Source organism: Ricinus communis, chromosome 2 (genome assembly GCF_019578655.1).
Source record: "Ricinus communis isolate WT05 ecotype wild-type chromosome 2, ASM1957865v1, whole genome shotgun sequence".
Lineage (NCBI taxonomy): Eukaryota > Viridiplantae > Streptophyta > Magnoliopsida > Malpighiales > Euphorbiaceae > Ricinus > Ricinus communis.
Genome location: NC_063257.1, coordinates 1,574,139 through 1,596,798, shown reverse-complemented (window position 1 = coordinate 1,596,798; position 22,660 = coordinate 1,574,139). Strand labels below are relative to the sequence as shown.

Sequence of the window (22,660 nt, the reverse complement as noted above, 5' to 3'; positions counted from 1 at the left end):
TATAATATTAATATGCTCGTACTAATTTATTTATTTTTAAAAAAATATACTCGTTGTTATGATAATAAAATTAAGGCTTCATAGAAAGAAAAAAGAAAAGTCAAAATGTATTATCAAGATACTAGATTTTTTATTTTATTTTATTTTATTTTTTATTAAAAGTTATTAAATTTCTAACTAAAATAAAGAAATTAATAATATAAATAAGAATTTCATAATAATATGTACAAAAACTTTTATTATAATTAAAAGTAAAAAAATAATATATAATAATTAAATAAAATAAAAATATATAAATTTAAGTAAATAAAATTGAAATTTTTAATAAAGATGTGTGAGTTCGTGTTGAGAAAAAACAGGCCCTTTCAGAAATTAGTGAGAGTTTTCTGTGAATGCTACGTTTGGAAGGAAGAGGTTTGAAATAAGTTACTTTTGTTGGTGTTGGGCCTCGTAGGGTCCAGCCCAAAAATAACTTGGGAAAGGAAGAATAAAAAAAAACAAGAAGAAGAAAACCCCTTCCTTTCTTTTTTTCTAGGGTGTGGGTGTGTGACGGGGCTAGAAAAGAATAAAAAAAGAGAAAGAAAGAGAGAGAGAAATAGAAGGTGGTGAAGAAGAAGAAAACAAAGAGAAAGACGATCTTTTTAATTTCATTGTTTTGATTGAGTCTCTCACAGTTAGTAATAAGAGTATTTCTTAGTTTTCTCAAATATGGGATTTGCTTTGATTTGGATGAAATTGGAGTTTTGAAGTGGGTATTTTCATAATGTGTTATCTCTCTATTAGCAAGTATATACCTCAAGTTTAGGGCCAAAACTTGAGAAGAACAATTATACCCATTTTGTTGGTATAGTAAAAGCTTGCTGGTGTGCCTCGTGGTTTTTTTTTCCTCTAAGTTGAGAGGGTTTTTTCCATGTAAATTTGGTGTCTCTTATGTGATTGTGCTTAATTATTGATTTATTTTGGCTTGTGCACTTGAACATTGAACCTTTGGTACCAATCGATACGGTGCACATTTATCCATTTTTTATTGGTTGATTACCCAATTGCATTTCTCTTATTTGTTATTGAAAGACAAAAACAACAAGAAGTGGTATCAGAGCCTGATTTCTTTTGAGAGTGCTTTTGTTGATTGAGATGGAAGGTAGTAGCACCATGATCAAGTTGACAAACAACAACTGGCAGATATGGAAATTCAAGATGGAGGATATCCTTTACTGCAAGGATTTGTATGAACCAGTTGAGGGAAATAGTGCAAAGCCGAAAGATATGGTTGCTGTTGATTGGGCTAAATTGAATCGAAAGGCGGTCGGCACAATCAGACAATGGCTTGATGACAACATATACCACCATGTAGCGAGTGAGACGAGCGCATATAAGTTGTGGAAGAAGCTGGAGTCACTGTATGAACAGAGAACTGCAGCTAACAAGGCGTTTCTGATCAGAAAACTGGTGAATCTAAAATCCAGAGAAGGTACAAGTGTTGCTGAGCATCTAAACGAGTTCCAGAGCCTGATAAATCAATTGTCAGCGATGAAGATGACCTTAGAAGATGAGTTACAGGCTTTGTTGCTTTTGGGATCATTGCCCGACAGTTGGGAGACCTTGGTTGCGACAATTTGTAATGCAACTCCCAATGGTGTGGTCACTATGAGTACAGTTACTAGTAGCTTGTTCAACGAGGAGACAAGAAGAAAGTCAACTGATACAAATGGTGCATAAGCCCTTATCATAGAGAATAGGGGGAGAGCTGAATACAGACAACAATTAAGAGGCCGTAGCAAGTCCAAAGGCAAGTCAAAGTCTAAGGGAAGACAGTGCTACCATTGTGGTAAAGAAGGTCACATGAAGAGAAATTGTAAAGCTTGGAAAAGACTACAGAATGAGGGAAAAAATCCGAAGAAAGAGGATGACAACAAGAACACTACAGCCACATTAACTGTAGATGATGTAGTGATTCTCTCTTGTGAAGAGGAGCAATATCTACATGTGGAAGGTCACCACGGAGTCGACTGGATAGTTAATACAGGTGCTTGCTATCATGCTACACCAAATAAAGAGTTCTTCATGACTTACAAAGCTGGAGACTTTGGTACAGTGAAGATGGGTAACACTAGTCACTCGAGCATCATGGGTATTAGTAACATTTATCTGCAGACAGATATAGGATGTCGGTTAACACTGAAAGATGTTCGGCATATTCCTGATTTACGCCTAAATCTGATATTTGGTGATGTATTAGACAAAGATGGATTCAAGCATTACCTAGGAGGTGGAGAATGGAAGCTCAACAAAGGATCAATGGTTATAGCAAGAGGGAAGTCGTGGCACTCCCTATACAGAACCCATGCAAAGGTGCTCAAGAATGGGTTGAATGCAATACAAGCTGAAAATTCTCTAAATCTGTGGCATCAACGCCTTGGTCACATGAGTGAGAAAGGATTACAAATCTTAGCGAGGAAGTCACATATCCCTTCGACCAAAGATAAGGTTCTAGATCCATGTGACTATTGTCTATTTGGTAAGCAACATTGAGTCTCTTTTAGTCAAATACCAAAAAGAAAACATAAGGTGCTAGATTTGGTTTACTCTGATGTGTGTGGTCCCTTTAAGGTGGAGTCTTTGGGTAGCAATCGATATTTTCTGACCTTTATTGATGATGCATCTAGAAAGGTGTGGGTTTATTTTCTGAGAATAAAGGACCAAGTGCTCAAATGCTTTCAAGAGTTTCATGTCATGGTAGAGAGGGAGACAGACAAAAAGTTGAAATGCCTCCGTTCTAACAACGGGGGAGAGTATACCTCCAAGGAGTTCAAAGCATATTGTGCACAATATGGAATTCGACATGAGAAGTCAGTACTTGGAACCCCACAGCACAATGGTGTAGCTGAGAGAATGAATCGCACCATTGTAGAGAAGGTCAGATGCATGCTGAAGATGGCAAAGTTGCCGAAACAGTTTTGGGGAGAAGCAGCTCACACTGCTTGCTACCTCATAAACAGGTCACCATTTGTTCCTTTAAAGTTTGAGATACCAGAAAGAGCATGGTCCAAGAAGATGTGACATACTCTCATCTAAGGGTGTCTGGATGCAAAGCATATGTGCACTTTCCAAAGGAGCACAGATCCAAGTTAGATGATAAAGCAACTCCATGTATTTTCCTTGGGTATGGAAACGAGGAATTTGGATATAAGTTATGGGACCCAGAAAAGAAGAAAATTATAAGGTGCAGAGATGTTATATTCTATGAAGACCAAACAGGGATAAATCAGAAAATCGATAAGAAGTTAGAGAGAGCTGGTGAGTCCATAGAACTCACACCAGTCCCTTCACCTAGACAGCCAGCAACAACAGATGAAGATGAACATAATGAAGAAGCCTCTAAGGAAACCTCTGACATGATTGGTAGTGATGATGATGATGAGGTCATTTATGATACTCCTGAGCAGGGGGAGCAACATCATCAAGGGGAGCCAGAAGAGCTCCAGGTAAGAAGGTCTGAAAGAGAGCACCAACCTTCTAAAAGATACTCTTCTTCAGAGTATATCTTATTGACAGAAGAAGGAGAACCAAATAGTTTTCAGGAGGCACAAGCTCATAAAGACAAGACTAAGTGGCATGTTGCAATGAAGGACGAGATGCAGTCATTGGAAGAAAAAGGAACATATGAGCTGGTGCAGCTTCCTAAGGGCCGAAAGACATTAAGGAATAAATGGGTGTTCAAGCTAAAAAGAGATGGTAATGGAGAGCTTGTGAAGTATAAAGCCCGATTGGTAGTGAAGGGTTTTGGGCAAAAGCAAGGTATCGATTTTGAAGAGATTTTCTCACCAGTGGTGAAGATGACTTCCATCCATACAGTGTTAGGTCTAGTAGCTGGTTTGGACCTTGAGCTTGAACAACTTGACGTGAAAACTGCCTTTCTTCATGGTGACTTGGAGGAAGAGATCTATATAGTGCAACCAGAGGGATTTGAAGTAAAAGGAAAAGAGAACATGGTCTGCAAATTGAAGAAGAGTCTGTATGGATTGAAACAAGCTCCGAGACAGTGGTACAAGAAGTTCGACTCTTTCATGATGAGTCATGAGTATCAGAGAACCAAGGCAGATCCATGTGTTTACTTCAAAAGATTTGCTAATAAGAAATTTTTAATCCTCTTACTTTATGTTGATGATATGTTAATTGCAAGACAATATGCTCAGATGATAGCCATATTGAAGAAGGAGATGTCCAAGTCATTTGACATGAAGGACATGGGCCAAGCGCACCAGATATTGGGCATGCAGATTACCCGTGACAGAAAGGCTAAGAAACTTTGGTTGTCACAGGAGAAGTACATTGAAAGGGTGCTTGAGAGATTCAACATGAAAGGAGTAAAGGAAGTAAGGTGTCCACTTCCTGGCCATTTGAAATTGAGCAAGAAACTGTGTCCATCTACAGAGATAGAAAAGGATGAAATGTCAGGTGTGCCATACTCCTCAGCAGTAGGGAGTTTGATGTATGCAATGGTTTGCACCAGGCCAGATATAGCTCATGCAGTTGGTGTGGTAAGCAGATTTCTCTCTAATCCTGGAAAACAACATTGGGAAGCAGTGAAGTGGATCCTTAGATACCTAAGAGGCACCTCCAAATTGTGTTTGAGTTTTGGAAAATGTGAATCTGTGCTAGAAGGCTACATAGATGCTGATATGGCTGGTGATCTGGATCATAGAAAGTCTATTTCGGGTTATGTGTTTACTTTTGCAAGGGGAGCCGTGTCGTGGCGATCCAAACTGCAGAAATGTGTGGCTTTATCGACTACAGAAGCAGAATACATTGCAGCCACCGAAGCTGGCAAGGAGCTATTATGGTTGACTAGATTGCTCTTGGAGCTTGGTATGCAACAGGAAGAGGCAGTTATTTTCTGTGATAGCCAGAGTGCCATAGACTTGAGCAAGAATGCTACGTATCATTCTAGAACTAAGCACATTGATGTGAGATTTCATTGGTTGAAAGATGCTATAGAGTACCAACAGATGAAGCTGAAGAGAATCCACACTGATAAGAATCCGTCAAACATGTTGACAAAGATAGTTTCGAGAAACAAGCTTGAGCTTTGTTGCCGGCTTGTCGGCATGGATACCAAGTGATGACTTGAAGATCGGCGTGTCTCTCTCCGTGGGCTGGAGGGGGAGATTGTTGGTGTTGGGCCTCATAGGGTCCAACCCAAAAATAACTTGGCAAAGGAAGAAGAAAAAAAAAATAAAAAGAAGAAAACCCCTTCCCTTTTTTTTTCTAGTGTGCGACGGGGCCAGAAAAGAAGAAAAAGAGAGAAAGAAAGAGAGAGAGAAATTGAAGGTGGTGAAGAAGAAGAAAACGAAGAGAAAGACGATTTCTTTAATCTCATTGCCTTGATTGAGTCTCTCCCAGTTGGTAAGAAGAGTATTTCTTAGTTTTCTCAAATATATGATTTGCTTTGATTTGGATGAAATTGGAGTTTTGAAGTGGGTATTTTCATAATGTGTTATCTCTCTATTAGCAAGTATATACCTCAAGTTTAGGGCCAAAACTTGAGAAGAACAATTGTACCCATTTTGTTGGTATAGTGAAAGCTTGCTGATGTGCCTCGTGTTTTTTTTTTCCTCCAAGTTGAAAGGATTTTTTCCACATAAATTTGGTGTATCTTATGTGATTGTGCTTAATTATTGATTTATTTTGGCTTGTGCACTTGAACATTGAACCTTTAGTATCAATCGGTACGGTGCTCATTCATTCATTTTTTATTGGTTGATTACCCAATTGCATTTCTCTTATTTGTTATTAAAGACAAAATCAACAACAACTTTCATATTTGTTGTTTATATATGTACCAAAACTCGGCTGCTATTTCCTTTTCATGGAGAATAACATCATTGTTCATTAAATTTAATGTTGGTGAGATTAGTCCGCGAGTATGATTTTGAAATTTTAGAAATATATAATATTATTTTATCTATAACTTTTATATATAAATCATCGGATTTATTTAATTATTTATTGTCCGAACTTATAAATGTTTGCCCAGCTTCTTCTGAATTTGCAAAATCATATTATTATAACAGATTAGGTTTCCTTCTTTTTTCTAATAAACAAATTTTATTTATTTTTTATTTTTTTTATGAGATTTTTCTTCTTTTTTTTGTCGCTGCAGTCTCGTTTCATTCGGCATGTCCAGCAGCATCTAAGAATAAAGGTGCAGTATTCCTTTAGCAACTTTCTCCACTCTGTGGATATTGTTGGTTGTTATTGGGCGGACGAAGGGTGTCGAATTACGGAGTGGCGTAGTGGATCGAGCGACTGCCATGGACCAGACGGTCAGCATGCCTACAGGGTCATGACATCCAACTTTATTATAATGGCCCATTATTATGTCCTACCGTAAACAAGCCCAAATACGTATGATGTTACATGGGATTGAGAATTGGGCCTGTCGAATTATAGAGATTCAATTCAATCTCGGGTCGATCGGACTCTGCAGCGGTTGCATTTTCCGTTGGTGGGGCTTTTAAACTTTTTTTCACTTTTCTTTTTTATGCACTGAGGCTTCTTTACTGTCTTTTTTTTTTTTTCCTAAAAGATTTTAGTACAGGGAAATCCCTTTAAAAAGTTTCCTGAAAGCAAGCAACTCTGACTGTACCAATAATTGGACAGATAATGATGGTGAAGTGGATAGAATGGCAATTGACAAAAACAGTTTGGTTCTTAGTTCTTATTGGAGTAAACCAAACTTTTGAAGCTAAAGTAATTGCCATTTGAGAGAGAGAAAGAGAGGCAGATAGTTACCGAGAATTATTGCTTCAAAGCCACAACTCCAATGTAATGTCATCAAGGATTAGTCATTCCAAGATTAGCTAAGGACAAATGCGACCGCCATTAATTTCCTGCTAAACTTTTCTTTCCCTCCTCTATGCATAACAACAATGCATCTGCATCAAGAGAAAAGACTGTTTGCTCATATGTTCTCATAATCCATAGCCTTCTATAAATCTCAATAGTCTATGCATTTTAAGCCTGAACTTGCAAGGAGAATACAAAACAATAATTGCCTATTTCAAAATTTCAAATACATATAAATAGTTGGCCTAGTTCAAGCACAATTTTTAGATGACGATGAATGTAAACATGTTTAGAATTTTTGATTTTTATTGAAGACTTTCGTTATATTTATAAATAAAAAATAGTTTAGAGACTTTCTAAAAATATAAACAAACACAATGCTAAAGATTTAAATAGTTTCTTTTAAAAAGAAAATAACTTTACTTAATGGTACATTATTTAAATTATTATCAAGTTCTATATTCTAAATATCGATTAAAATACTTTGAAATCTGACGTTATATGCAAAAATATTATAAGAATGATTAGATGGTACTGAACAACGCCAAATGAGAAGTATAGGGACCCCAAAATGTTTGCCTGTCAAATTTAATAAGCTGACTGTTCGCATTATACATCACAAACTCAAATGGGCAAAAAGAATACATGCGAAATGTTGCAGGCAAGTAAGCTTCATATTTAATCCATAGAGTCCGTGTCAGAAGGTAATCATAACAAATGTCTATGTGTATGTACGACTTAAACAAACGGAGAAAGAAATGATCAACAGAAGTTCTGGCGATGTGGTAGAATTCACCCACTTGGATTTTGTTATGATTGTCTGACTTATGGCCTGCTATGATTCAGTTTTGACTTAAGTTGTTATGTTGTTCTGTCAGTTGATTTCACCTAATTGCTCTTTGAGGTGTATCTTTATTAGCCCTTAGCAGTATGATCCTGTAATTAACTAGATACCCAATACGCAAACATGATCCAAAAACTTGTTTGGCTCTTTTTTTTTTTTTTTTTTCTTTTCTTACAAGTGATTCTTTTTTTCATTTCAAATCTGGAGCCTGTCTCTATCAAAATGATAATTTTCCATTCACTTTCATCACATTTGGGATAATTATAGAAGATGTAGTGTTGCCCATTTTTCAGTTAGCTAGAATTAAGGATTAGAAAGCTTTCTTTTTCACCTATCAAAATTTGTTATAAAGAAAGTTGAAAGGCATTTTATTTCTTCTAGCTACTTGGGATCAATTGCTACTTGATTCATTGGTTAGCTTTTCGAACTCATGGTTTATTTGAGTTGACTATTTTAAATTTTTGCGCATATTTTATTTTGAATTTCTTTAACTATCTCTGACGTAAGAGGTCTCTATTTTAATTTATTTACTTCAAAAAATAATTACATACAACATTTGGTCAGACCTGAATATTTTCTATGTTAATAGCTATTAATTTTAGCTGCCTTAACAGCAACTTAAAACTTTTTTGGTGGAAACATACAGCATTAGCAAAACTAGAGAAAGAGATGACTATTTGTCCCTCTTTATTTCTTTTTTCTTTTTTATAATTAATTCATCAACTTAAAATAACCCGTTAAATAAGGTAAGCATTCGTTTTTAAAACGAATAAATGACTTCTCCTTATTATATAGCCAATACAATTAAATAAATAAATTTTAAAAGAAAAAACTGAGGTAGTGGTATGATTATCATCATCTGAGGTCTACGATAGGGGCCACTCTTTTGCGCCCTTAAATAGAAGCCACGAAACATCATTATTGATATAGAGCATTTTGTCAAGCACCAATGGGCTTTGAGAGGATCAAATGTCGACCCTTTCCGATTGAATTAATTCTTAAGTCATTAAGAAACAAGATTGAAACTTTAGCTTATCTAGAGAAGGATGTTATGTGCATTAAGCCACGGCATTGAAAATTAATGTTTGGAACAAATAATTATTTTTGCAACCGATTCAAGTCACGGCATTGAAATTGGATTTTAGGACTTGATCAATGAGAGTGATGTATAAATATATTTATGTTATATGATAAAAGAAAAAACAATTTGTGAAACTGTCAATGAGACTAATTAACCATCATGTTTTTAAACCCTATTCTTATTTTTTGTGGATGACACTGTTTTAAAGCAAGAGATGTTTAAATTTTATATGAAACAAGAGGTGCAAATTGTAGGTTGATATTTGTGTATTCTGTTAGAAATAGCATTTACTTGTACATATATAAATATAAATGTTGTACAATGCATATCCAAAATTTGAATTCAAAATCTTAATTGAGTTAAATAAATTCATTATTCATTGAATCCATGCATCTTCTCCTATCATGAATAAGTACTTCAGAAATGAAGTGGCTAATATAACGACTGATCAATTATTTGAATGAATATAACTGTACCTTCAGTAATTATGTTTTAATCAAGAGGTGAGCAGGCAGTGGTGGCGTCTAGGCAGATTTCGAATTTCAATAGCTTCATGCCCTATGGCTGTAGCCAGTACTAGTTAATAGCAATTTTCTCTGCTGTGAATCACAGTTTCAGTTGGGTTATAATTTCTTGTTTTAGATCGGAAATACCAATAATTTATGCAATGAGAAAGTCAAATTAAATGACTAGTTGTAATGTTTTGACATTAATATAATTAGCTACATGAGTGCTATTAATATATATTACTTTTCATAAATAATACATAGATATATTTTATAAATAGTCTGACTTAATTTACAAGCTTTTCTTTTTACGATATCAAATCACAAAATCCAAATATCTTTTCCCCCTAAAAATGAATTAAGAAAAGGAATCACTATCAGAATGTGGTCATGTCATCCTTTAAAATAGAAATGAAGAAAAGATAAAAAGAATTCTCGTCTCGTCTCATCTCATCTCATGCATGAAAATAAATAAGCTGGTACACACACACACACAGCTCATTAGATTATGCATTTTCACGATATATTCAGCAAACCCTTTTAAGAGCTAACAACGTGCCAGATTTTATTCCATCTTCTAATATATTTTATAAATAATTTGACATTACGTAAAAGCCTTTTTCTCTCTTCCTTTTTCTTTAATAATATATATAAATAAATAAATAAATAAAAACAAAATTCTTGAAGAAATTAATGTAAAAGGTTTGTTTAATTATTGGTACATGAAAAGGTCTGATGGAATTCGTTGAAATTTGAAAAATCCAAAAATCATTGCTTAAAAATAATTAACTTACAAAAGAAGAATCACTATAAGATTATTGTCATCTTACGCTGGGCAATAGGCATATTCTTTAAAATAAACAAATGAGTAAACTCGTATTTTCACAATAAGAGCCATATAGATTTTTATTCCACCTTCTAAAATGTCAAAGTAGACTCGTATCAATATGTAATGTAGCATCTTAAAACAGTAAAATAAATACTAAATTGGAATGAGAATAATTATATGTCTGGCTTCAAATGTCGCATGATTAATGGATTCAATTCGACCTTCTGTCTCCAAGGAAGTGGAAAGCACCGTCACCTGCTATCTCTCTGTCTTTCTCCATTTTCTTTTTCATTCAGTAAAATCAATAATTAAACTAAAAAGGGGATGCCTTAATTTAAAGGCATTGACAAATTTGGAAAGAATGCGATGGCAAGTTCTTTACAGTTTGTCGCCCAAACAAAGTTGTAGCAGTAGCAGGGTCACCGAAAGATCAATCTTGAACCAGCAGCTTTTCATCAATTTGAAATGAGCAGCGAATATTTCCCAGGCAAGCCAGCCACTCTAGTCAATACACATAGAAATTTCTTCGCAGCTAAGGTTTTGCCCAAACAAATGCTGCCAATATGAAGACTTATTTCATATTTGGCCACATTGTATCTCCTCATTAAATTATAAATGACAAAAGTCATATATAATCATAGGAACAAGACAGTGCAACTACATAAGCATGACCCAGCTACTTGTACAATTTAGTGCTCTCAGCTAATATTTATCCGTTCGGGATCTCCTTCCTGACGGAAGGATAAGCGTCCCTGTTTTCTTCTTAGGTCAATTCTTCAGTTTTTCAATGGCTATATCGTCAGAAGGTTCGCAACTTGCCCTTGGGAAATTTAATTGATTTATAAATGGAAGCACTGATGTGTTCTACTCCATTTATGCAAACCAGGCTAACAACATATTACCGATGCTTAGCTCATTTCAGACTGAAAAATAGTGGGAAATTGATTATAGCTCTGACTTTAGGAGTCAAGTTATTTATTGATACACGGTATACCGACTAGTAGTATACATACAGTGTTTTCTTAAACACAGCTAGCATTGCCAGCTAAAATTTATGATTTTTCTCTTTAATTATATGCATATATAATTGATTATTATAAACTAATATCACCACCATTCAAATCTAAAACTAAAAATAGACATATATGGAGTATATAAATAACATATAGTTAAAGTGAATTTTAAATCTAAATTTAATAAAATTAAATAACATTAATTTTATACGTGATAACGTAAAATAAGAAGGGCAAAGAGAAGGCGAATATATATGCAGGAAAATGTAATTCTCCTATTAAGTTTAGTGTTATGAAAAAGTTCACATTTTTATCTAAAATGGGTTTACCTTTTCATATAATTATTATTCAATAATAGAAAATATAACGAATTTAATTAAATTTTATATATTTTGATTTTTTAATGATAAAAAAGATAATTTAAATTGTTATTTGATAATGGAAAGGTGGATGAACTTATCTAAGATTACATATTTCTATCTTTTTAGTTTTTATGACGGAGAAAAAGGTTGAAAAAATCAAAATATGATATAAAAGTGTACATTATTATTGAGAGGAGATTTTCAAAGGCACGGTATGTGAACTTGTCAGGGTGTAAACGTAAGACTACTGCTCGACCATCGATTGTTGATTGGGTATCTCGAAACTAGTCCGCACATACATAATAATTGGTTGGAAAAGCTAACTAATGATCCCACTATCCAAAACTAGCATAATCCAACTGCATACAACAATTTAAGAAGTTATCTCTGGCATGCAAAAAGAAAAGGATTGCTCAATCTTTTCCTCTTTTTCCTTTGGATCATGAGAAATATACAAGAGAAACCCTTTTATGTCATTGAAATGGAATGATTAATTATGTTTGCTTATGATCTAAGTGGAAAGATTTACCCTATTCGATGACCAATAAATGATGTGATCATCCATCACTACGATGAAAAAGCTTATACCCCATGGGCCATGATGCCATTGACAGATAGATGAACCCTTTAATAAGAACGAGAAAAGAAAAAAAAAAAAAGGATGAAGAGAATCTAATCATATAGTTTAACAAGTTAACAAAATAATTAACACGAAGAGTAAAATATTGCAAGTAATTCCAAAGCTACGAACAAAGGAAAACCAGCACACCAATTATTAAAAATTTAAACAGAAAACGTAAACCTGTGTCATTATTCAAGGAATCGTATAATGAATTATCCTCTTGATCTATCACGGAAATAATTATTAGAGGGGAAAAAAGAAAAAGAAAAAAAGAAGACAAGAACAATGTCTTCACCACCGACGAAAGCAGGAGAGAAGAGATAAAAGGATTCGAGAATGGTTGTCTCTAATCACATCACCTTTCTTGCACGTTGTTGCGAAGCTTTAATTAAAATAATAAAGAAAAAGAATTTGGTCCACTTTCCCTTTGCTAAGTTCGCGGTCCCCTCTACAATTTCCTTGCCAATTAGGCTTCAGAATACACAATCATTCATTTCCATGTTTTGAATTTCTTTTTTCTTTTTCTTCTTTTCCTTCTGAAAAAACAACAAATTATTATTTTTTTAATAAAAATGAGAAAAAAATGACTCGAATTTAAAAATTACAAGTTAAGATATAAATCTATCATAAAAAAAAAAGGTTTGAATAAACCAAATTAGTTCTCTAATTATATGCCATATGCAATAATTTTTTCACTCGCATCGTTTAATGATGCTAAATTAGAATACATTATTTTAAATATCTATGATTAAATTAAATTAAATTAAATTACTTTAATGATATAACATGATTAATTAATATATCGATTGTCTATAAATACTTACCTAATATTCAGATGCTTTTGTAGTTGCATCCCAATGTGCTAAGATTTTTATTTCCGTTAATTAAGTTGTCTGTTTGTAACTCAATTTTTTTTTTTTTTTTTTATTGAAGTATATACTCTGACATTTATTAATTTGATCATAACTGATTATAATAATATCTTGTTTCTTAAGAAACTATGTTATACAACTAACAAGGACATTGTAACAACTATTCTACTAGAATTTGTACCATGTATTGAATGAATTCTTTATGGCCCTTCTTTTTATTAATTTTCATTGATTCTCAATATTAAATTCCTTAGCTGAAAAATAAATTTGTGGGTATCGATTTTGTGTCAAATGAGTTATTTTATATTTTTCATCTTTTTTTAAAAAACTTAATTAAGTTATAGAATTTATTATTTTCATGTGCTTAAATAATAGTATTTTAATAAATAATGAAATAGACCAGCAATTCTAATGTTGAATCAATTCTTTCTTTTATATTGTTAAAGTTTACGTTATAATAATAAATTTAAATAAGAATTTAAACAGAAACTAAAATTGAAATCAATATCAAAACTCAATTAAAAATCTAAAAGCTATGCTATAAACAAAATAACACTTTTATAATAAAACCTTTTTCTTTTCAAACATACAGCAAGAAACTCTAAACAAACACCTTTTTTTCTACAAAGGTTTTAATATCACTAATTGTTTTCTAATTTAATAAAAAAAAAAAAACTCAAGTACACGAAATGACTCGATCACTGTCGCTGCCCAAATCAGCAGAATTTTTTTCTCACGCGATGCAAAAAGCGTGTAGGAGCTTCTAACTCGTATCTATTTCTCGCTAATTAAGTTATTTATAAAGGCAGACAAATCTTAAAGATATCCACAGCACTACGCCATTAGCCCCGACCAAATATCATACATAGTCCATGACCATATTATAAACATACAAATATCCTTCCTAATGCCTTCTCATTCATCAAACCTTCTCTTTCTCTTCTTATTGCTTCTCCTTACCACCCACCAATGCCACCGGGTAACGGAGGCCGCTGGTGGCCGGTGGCAACTGCTGCAAGAAAACATTGGCATAACAGCTATGCACATGCAACTTCTCAACAATGACCGTGTTGTAATCTTTGACCGGACAGACTTTGGACTGTCAAATCTGTCGCTACCAAATGGTAAGTGTCGAAAAGATCCTACTGAACTTGTACTCAAAACTGATTGCACTGCCCATTCAGTTGAGTACGATGTTTTAAGCAACCAAATTCGGGCTCTTATGGTACAGACAAATGTTTGGTGCTCCTCCGGTGCTGTCATGCCAGACGGAAGTCTGATCCAGACTGGAGGATTCAATGATGGTGAACGTAAGGTCAGAACTTTCGATCCATGCAGCAGCTGTGACTGGGTAGAATTAGGTGATGGACTCAAGGCAAGAAGATGGTACGCTACTAATCACATATTGCCTGATGGTAAGCAAATTATTATTGGTGGAAGAAGGCAATTTAACTACGAGTTTTATCCCAAAAGCGCCGCCCCAGATGTTTATAGTTTGCGATTTCTAGTGGAAACTAATGATCGTAATATAGAAAACAATCTTTATCCGTTTGTTTTCCTAAATGTCGATGGGAATTTATTCATTTTTGCTAATAATCGAGCTATAATGTTCGATTACAAGGTTGCTAAGGTGGTCAAAACTTACCCAACAATACCTGGAGGTGATCCACGATCCTATCCTAGTACAGGCTCTGCCGTGATGCTTCCATTGAAGAATTTACAAGCAGAAAATATTGAAGCTGAAGTTTTGGTATGCGGAGGTGCGCCAAAAGGTTCTTACACCGAAGCTATGAAGGGCAACTTTGTTAAAGCATTAGATACTTGTGGAAGGATGAAGATAACAGACGCAAATCCACAATGGACTATAGAGACTATGCCTGAAGCCAGAGTCATGGGTGACATGATCTTTCTTCCAAACGGGAACGTTATAATTGTTAACGGTGGCGGAGCAGGGACTGCTGGATGGGAATATGGCCGGAACCCAGTCCTGAATCCGGTCCTATATAAGCCTGACAATGCAATAGGATCAAGATTCGAGTCGCAAAATCCCAGTACCATACCAAGAATGTATCATTCAACAGCAATCTTGCTTAGAGATGGAAGAGTTCTTGTTGGTGGCAGCAATCCTCACATAAATTATAACTTCAGTAAGGATGTTTTCTTTCCTACAGAACTAAGATTAGAAGCATTTTCTCCAGCATATTTAGACACAGCAAATAACAATTTGAGACCAACAATCATTTCTCCAGCGTCAAAATCTAGACTCGGCTATGCTCAGAAATTAGCTGTGCGGTTCAAAGTTACAGGCAGATTGACTGAAAATACGGTGTCAGTTACTATGGTAGCCCCTTCTTTTACAACACATTCATTCTCTATGAACCAGAGATTATTGGTTCTTGATAACGAGAAAGTAACAGATGTGGGGACGGGGACTTATGATGTTCAGGTTACGGCTCCACGTTCGACGAATCTTGCACCACCAGGATTTTATCTGTTGTTTGTGGTTCATGAGGACATACCGAGTGAGGGCATTTGGGTTCAAGTGAGGTGAGATTTTTATAGCTCCCTATTCACTTAACTGTATCCTATTTACCTTAATTAATTGAGATGGTAACTGTAATTATCTTCGGTTTATTTGTTGGGTTTGATCGTAGGTATAGCTTTTCCTCGGATGTGTTTGGTTTTAAATGTATTTTAGGCTTTTAGCCTCCTCCTCATGTAAAAGATTCGATAGTAGGCAGATTCCCAATAAAAAGAAGTCACATGCATTATTACTTTCTAATTTCCGCTCTTTTTCATTGTTTGAAATAAGATGTTTTTAAACATATTGAATTGCGAATGAAAGTGTGAACAATTCTGTTTATGTCTTTGTTTAGTGGAAGATTAATTAGATCCAGTAGAGAATAGATGTAAATTTCTTCTGATTTGTTAGTTATGTACACGCGTTAATATTCTCGGACAAAAGGAAACATTATATTTTTGTACTCATTTGCCTCTCCCCTTGGCATCTCGACTTAATCTTACGGGTGATTTGTTTATATAAGTAGGGAAAGGATTACAAGACAAAAACCCACTTCGAAAACAATATGGAAATGATTACTATGGAGAAACCACTTATTTGCTAAAAGAACTAACACGGACATCGAGGCTTGGAAAAATGGAAATCTTTTCTCAAAAGTATTCTCCAAAAAGAAAGACGAAAGTAAATTGGTACAGTAATATATCAGCTACCTTAAGCAAAGGGCCACTATGCAATAAGACATGCATACAAAACCCATGAAAGGAATATAGCCAGCAGAAACCAACAGCTTTTTAGATACTAAACTTACCTCACGACATGAAGATTAAAAACCGGGCTGTTTTCCCCCTTTCTCCTTTTTCTTTTTCGTCTAATACAGTGTTTCTATCAGTGACTTATCAATCAATCGCAGCTGTTGTCCTCTGTATTAAAATTTTAAGTTTTGGATTTTATTCTAAGATTTCTGGTTCCGATCATCAAAAGGGATGTGGATGAAGTGTCCTCATTACCATGTTGTTTTCATGGCACTAATTGTCAAAGCAAGGAATTCGTATTTATATGTTTGATAGGGTGAAACTGGATGGAATGAGAAGAAAATGAGGTGGGTGGAAGTAAGAGCTTTAGTTCTCGCTTATAATCTATCTCCCTATAAATTCCAATAACTTTTCCATGTCATCCTTAAAATAAACATCCTAAATAATGAAATAAAATCTGATTTCCTTTTTTCTTTACCTTTTAGTTTTTCCTCTTTTAATTTTTTCCATTTCCTATACAAAATTAGAGCACCAAACATAGCATAAAAAATTGCCCTTAAAGGACAGCGAGTAGATAATATTAAAAAATGCAAAGGACAGATAAATTATTTTCTTTCTTCTCCCTTCAAAATTAGTGCACCAAACATTGCATGCAAGATATGCCCTTAAGGACCTCATCAAGCAGATAAAAAAGAAACAGATAAGTCATTTTCTTTATTCCCCCCGCTTAGCATACAATACAAGATTTGCCCTTAAGGACCTCATCAAGTAGATAAAGAAGAGACAGATAAGTCATTTTCCCAGTATGCACAGCTAAATGTTAGGAATCCACATTCTTTCATATAGCAACCTGCTTACTCTGAAACTATCTTAATTCTTCAAAAACAGACTGCTAGCGTGTTTTATTACAGAAGAAATAATAATAATTATAATAAGAGACAATTGCTGAAGTTAAACAAAGTTAAAATTGCCAGAACCTACAGAAATCTACATTGGGATTTAGATGGGTTAGGTTCCATACTTATTTAAAAATAATAATAATACTATGGCATTCATGTGAGTCAAAAAAAATGAAGGGGGCAACTTCAACTTGCGTCCAAAACAAAGATCATGGCCTTCATAAACTACGTGCGGAGGGGATGGCAGTTAGTGGGTCACGGGTTTTTAGAACCTAATTGCTAAAGTTCACGGGTGCGTCTGCCTTCTGCAGAGTGTTGCTGTCTTCCCCAACCTATCATATTCTGCCAACAGATTGGGCTGTGATATTCGGAAACTTCCACCACCTTCACGGGCTAAATTATCATCTTGTCCTAATTGGGCTTCACAGAACTAACAAGAAACAAGCCTATGGACCAACCTCAAGCCGACGCAAACTCCATCAATTGTATCCGACCCAACTAGAAACTTTCTGGCACAAGTATATCTTAAGCTCCGTTAGAACTTCAGCCGAACTCGACCAAACTTATAAGCATTCCAGTTGGTGTTTTCCGTAGGTTTATGGGCTTTACTCAGTAGCACTTAAAACTTTTAAATACTCAGGCGGAACAGGCTTCAAATGTTAATGGAAGCATAATGAATGAGCTATAGTTCAATATGAATGTAGACCCTGCCATACTTTTCTAATACTCTAGTAGTTTTCTTATGCATCAAAAGAAGCAAATTTTCATGCATATACTCATAATTCACATATCATATCTTAATAATTTGAAATAGTTAACGGAGAGCAAGAACACATACAGGTATAGAAGAGTAGCAAACTCAGGCATAACATCAGGATTTGTATTTGTGCATTGGATAATGGGACTGGATCCAGTATTCGAGTTCTAAGAGATAATTCAAAACGTAAACAGGGACAATTCAAGCCTATAGCAAATTCCCCAAATCAAAGCCCCAAGTATTAGTTACAGCATGCTACAAATTTGCCAAAAAAGCAAAACAAGGCAGGAATAGCATACCCATTTGATACCAGAGCATGATTGCAACCTATAAACTATGCAAATTAGGTATAGGATTTGAGAAGGTCCTCTGGTATTGGTTTAACTTCTACAATCTCTCACAAAAACAACACAATTGAACAAAACAGACCGAGAAAGGAAGAAACCGGTAGCTTCTTCAACAGTGAAAATAGTATTTATAGAGCTATTAAGTGGATTGCTACCCAGCTTTGTAATCTTGTGGCTTTAAGAGCAGGTTGTTGATGCAATTTTTCAATTATAAAGAAGAAAAACAAAACAGACCATGAGATGAATGGCAATAAAGTGGGCATCAAACACTTGTAATACAACGAGATATGACTAAATAAGCAAAAGATAACATTAAATTCCATCGATAGCAAAAAGAATATGGGACGATTTGAAATCACAATGAGATTATGGTGATTTCAGACAGACACAGTTTATAGAATTTTTTTAAAAAAAAAAGAAAAGTAAAGAAGAAGACATGTTTAAAAATCAATCTAAGCGCGTTCACCACGAATACGCCTGGCCAATTGTATGTCTTTAGGCATGATTGTTACCCGCTTGGCGTGAATAGCACAGAGATTGGTATCCTCAAACAGACCCACCAGATATGCCTCTGCAGCCTCTTGAAGCGCAAGCACCGCATGGCTCTGGAACCTCAAATCCGTCTGTCAAACAAAATGCACAGGTTTAGAAATAGATATCCCCAAGTTAACAATACAATCTGTTTAGAAAAGAAGGAACGTAAAAAATACCTTGAAATCTTGAGCGATTTCACGAACGAGACGCTGGAAGGGCAATTTGCGGATCAAAAGTTCAGTGCTCTTTTGATACTTTCTGATTTCTCTGTTATTGATTGAACAAAGGAACGTTTTGCAGTTAGTGAATGATTTAGACAAATTGATGACTACAGAATATGTATATATGAAATTCAAATTAGAGAAACTAGTACCGGAGAGCCACGGTTCCTGGGCGATAACGATGAGGCTTCTTGACTCCACCTGTAGTTGGAGCAGATTTCCTAGCAGCCTAATATGGCAGTAATTTGCACGAATTAGAAAAAAGAAAAAAGAATTACGACTTAATTGATTCTTTTAAAACGAGTATAAAATTTTTGAGACCCTGGAATAGAATATATAATGGTTAATAATCAAATGTACTTCCGAAAGTTGAAGGCTAAATGAAGACATTAAGAACTTGAGAGAAGGCAAAGCGAAACATACCTTTGTGGCAAGCTGCTTCCTGGGAGCCTTTCCACCGGTTGATTTGCGAGCAGTTTGTTTGGTACGAGCCATTCCACTTTAGATTAACTAAATAAAATTGAAGTGAAGTGTTGTTAAGATTCTGTACTTGCGAGAGACAGCTCAAGAAGATAAAGAAAGAGACGAGAAACAAAAATAGAGGTACGGGCCTTATATATATATATATAATATATATATATATATATATAGAGAGAGAGAGAGAGAGAGAGACAACAGGAGTGATGCAATAGGCGGGTCGACTTTTAGAAAATGACTGGGGAGAACGTGGACTTGGAAGTCTTCAACGATATTATGCGGAGATCACCGATTTTTCTGAAACAGCCTTTAATCCATATTCGCGTATCTGATTGGTTAGTCTTTTTAATGTCGGATTGCCAGCTTGGAGGAGTTGTGTTTCTTTTGTGAGACAGACCATCTATCCATTCCCAACTGCATAAACTCAAAACTCCAATTTAATCGACGCATAAAATCAGTTCCCTTAATCTTGGACCACCCGACCCACTTGACCAGCCAAAAACGCATAAACCTCAAATTACAACAATTTGCAGCAACATATTTTAAGCAATAGATTTTTTTTATTTATCTATTAATTTACATACTTTTGTCTTTAAATAAAAGTTATAATACAGATAGATGCTATAAGTTCTTCACCACCATTCGCATTACTATCTTTTCCCCTACCATTATCAATGAAGAAAGCAAAACAACTAATTATTACTGCAAAATTTTTAATGTTTTCGTATTTTTTTATTAAAAATCTTTTTTTTTTTATCATAAATATAATCAAATACAAGTCGAGCAAATTCAAAATCGACCATACAGTTTGTATAAAATAATTTAGAAATTCTTATTTATAATAGCATTCACAGATGCGTTCCCAATAAAATAAATTATTTTAATCAACGATTGTCATATTATATAAAAATTAGTCGATTTTAGGTATTTCCAATTATATATTAAATAAGAATTTGCTTTTTATTAAACTCAAATTAGTTACTCATACTAAAATAACATAATTACTAACATAATGTATTTCACATTATATTTATGATTAATATATGGATTAAATATAATTAAAACATCCAAACAAACATTTCCACTCTAACCGATGGTTCTGCCTTTTTTACTATCTTCTATTCACGCTGAATTAGCAAATTAGGATTCGCTTGTAAACCAGGAAATCCAAAAATTTAAAATCTCTCGTAGCATATGATTAAATATATAAACAATAACTATTTTTATTTGAATTCAACTACACTTCTATAATTTATTATTTATAAATTCCATTCATCAAAAATAGTACTCATAAATCTATAACCAATAATCAATTAAATTTATAGCAATGCTTTCAAAAAGAAAGGCACACAGGAACGAGTACCATTCGGTACTTCGATACGAGTGGCACTACTTTTGGAAAGCAGAGATCTCAAACATATTAACTCCTATATTTGCACGAATTATCAATGGGTTTGAAGAATGATGATAACTGCACTCTTGTGTGAGAAATCAATATAAATCTGTAATTTTCTGGGAATTTGAGCATTTAGTATAGTAATAAATTTGAAACAACAAATAATCCAGAAAGGAAAAGCAACATCGCATTACAATGCGGAAATAATAGCGTTGTTTATCAAAATATTATATGAACTTTACAGCAAGGAGTGAAAAGACAAAAATATAGAAGCTAACAACAACTATCATGAAAACTAACAAACCACGAAATACTAAAATCCAATTAAGCACGTTCGCCACGAATTCGTCTGGCAAGTTGAATATCCTTGGGCATAATTGTTACCCTCTTGGCATGAATAGCGCACAGATTGGTGTCCTCAAATAGACCCACCAGATATGCTTCTGCGGCCTCTTGAAGTGCAAGGACCGCGTGACTCTGAAACCTTAAGTCCGTCTGAAATAACAACAGACGTCAGAAATCACTGATTCTGTTATCAAATTGCTGCTAAATTATAATTAAATATGAACCATGATATTATACCTTGAAATCTTGTGCAATTTCACGAACAAGACGCTGGAATGGCAATTTGCGGATCAAAAGTTCAGTACTCTTTTGATATTTGCGAATTTCACTGTTCATATATTAATAAGGGTTTTTCATTAGAGTTTGACACCACAACAATAAGACAACAATTACACTGAAACTGGGGAAATAATTTACCGAAGAGCAACAGTTCCAGGACGGTAACGGTGAGGCTTCTTGACACCGCCAGTCGTTGGCGCGGATTTTCTAGCAGCCTGAATGAAAATTAATCTCGATCAGTCAGATCACAATTGAGCATAATTGAGAAACTTAACGGGAAAATCCAAAAACCCAGAATTAAGCAAAACCACAGAAGTAATTACATCAAAGAAACCCCATGATAACAAAACAATTTTAAAGCAGGGAAAACCATAGGGAAACACACCTTGGTGGCGAGCTGCTTCCTTGGAGCCTTTCCACCAGTTGATTTGCGAGCAGTTTGCTTCGTACGAGCCATTTCGAGAAGAACTCAAGAGAATACTTGCAATTAACCTTAATCTGAACACCGTAGAGAATGATAAGCTTCGACGCTGAAAGAAATCTGATTTTGTAGAGGTGTTGTCCTTATATATAGAGGAATAAAGGAGGTTGTTCGGTTTAGTTAATTAGGAAAAGATGACGATATGGACGAGTTGTGTTTCTTATGTGAGAGCGAAATAAGTTGAGTCGGTGTTTTCGAAACTCGGTACAATTCCGTTTCGGATTGGTAGGTTTCTAGGGAGAGGATTGCCAGCATGGACTATTTTCGTTTCTTTTGTTAGATAAAGGTCTATGATTGGTCATGTTTCTGGCGTTTTGGATTTCCACCGTGGACTGCTTGTGTTTCTTTTGTGAGAGATGAGTCAGCCTAAGAAACTTAGATGAGTCGGCACAAAAATTTTGAATTTTTTTAACGAAAATATAACGAATCATGGTTCATTGTTATTTTCTTCTGGGTTAAACTATTTATTTCTTATAATTTGACCTAATATAAGAGTTTTTCTATTTTTTTATTATATTAAAATTTAATAGAATAAATTGATAATTTAAAATTATATTTTTAATTTTTAAAATTATTATTAAATATTAAATTTATTTAAAATTAATATTATTATCAATTATCTTTAACACAAATTATTTTTAATGATTAATTAAAAAATAGATTTTACTTAATT

The 22,660-nt window shown here is 34.4% G+C and overlaps 3 protein-coding genes across 3 annotated transcripts; 1 reads left to right on the top strand and 2 right to left on the bottom strand.

Moving 5' to 3' along the window:
* The first annotated feature begins 13,560 nt into the window (after nucleotides 1–13,560).
* Nucleotides 13,561–15,760, top strand: LOC8275825 (aldehyde oxidase GLOX). Its single transcript, XM_048370763.1, has one exon. The coding sequence runs from the start codon at nucleotides 13,886–13,888 to the stop codon at nucleotides 15,527–15,529; it is 1,644 nt and encodes a 547-aa protein (XP_048226720.1). The 5' UTR covers nucleotides 13,561–13,885; the 3' UTR covers nucleotides 15,530–15,760.
* A 2,782-nt stretch (nucleotides 15,761–18,542) lies between these two features.
* On the bottom strand, nucleotides 18,543–19,688 carry LOC8275826 (histone H3.3). The gene is made up of 4 exons (XM_002510443.4): nucleotides 19,433–19,688; nucleotides 19,162–19,238; nucleotides 18,965–19,055; nucleotides 18,543–18,877 (listed from the first exon to the last, which is right to left on the bottom strand). The coding sequence occupies exons 1-4, from the start codon at nucleotides 19,502–19,504 to the stop codon at nucleotides 18,707–18,709; spliced, it is 411 nt and encodes a 136-aa protein (XP_002510489.1). The 5' UTR covers nucleotides 19,505–19,688; the 3' UTR covers nucleotides 18,543–18,706.
* Nucleotides 19,689–21,044: 1,356 nt separating this feature from the next.
* LOC8275827 (histone H3.3) lies at nucleotides 21,045–22,067 on the bottom strand. The gene is made up of 4 exons (XM_002510444.4): nucleotides 21,892–22,067; nucleotides 21,645–21,721; nucleotides 21,465–21,555; nucleotides 21,045–21,377 (listed from the first exon to the last, which is right to left on the bottom strand). Exons 1-4 carry the CDS (start codon nucleotides 21,961–21,963, stop codon nucleotides 21,207–21,209), a joined length of 411 nt encoding a protein of 136 aa, XP_002510490.1. The 5' UTR covers nucleotides 21,964–22,067; the 3' UTR covers nucleotides 21,045–21,206.
* Nucleotides 22,068–22,660: the final 593 nt, after the last annotated feature.

What these genes read in the sequence shown, in the direction of transcription:
- LOC8275825 (XM_048370763.1), top strand. Translation starts at nt 13,886, where the DNA reads ATGCCTTCTCATTCATCAAACCTTCTCTTTCTCTTCTTATTGCTTCTC.
- LOC8275826 (XM_002510443.4), bottom strand. Translation starts at nt 19,504, where the DNA reads ATGGCTCGTACCAAACAAACTGCTCGCAAATCAACCGGTGGAAAGGCT. An exon ending in CCAGGAACCGTGGCTCTCCG is followed by an intron (nt 19,056 to 19,161) that starts GTACTAGTTTCT and finishes AATCAATAACAG; the next exon opens with AGAAATCAGAAAGTATCAAA. An exon ending in AAATCGCTCAAGATTTCAAG is followed by an intron (nt 18,878 to 18,964) that starts GTATTTTTTACG and finishes TTTGTTTGACAG; the next exon opens with ACGGATTTGAGGTTCCAGAG.
- LOC8275827 (XM_002510444.4), bottom strand. Translation starts at nt 21,963, where the DNA reads ATGGCTCGTACGAAGCAAACTGCTCGCAAATCAACTGGTGGAAAGGCT. An exon ending in GGAAGCAGCTCGCCACCAAG is followed by an intron (nt 21,722 to 21,891) that starts GTGTGTTTCCCT and finishes ATTTTCATTCAG; the next exon opens with GCTGCTAGAAAATCCGCGCC. An exon ending in AAATTGCACAAGATTTCAAG is followed by an intron (nt 21,378 to 21,464) that starts GTATAATATCAT and finishes TTGTTATTTCAG; the next exon opens with ACGGACTTAAGGTTTCAGAG.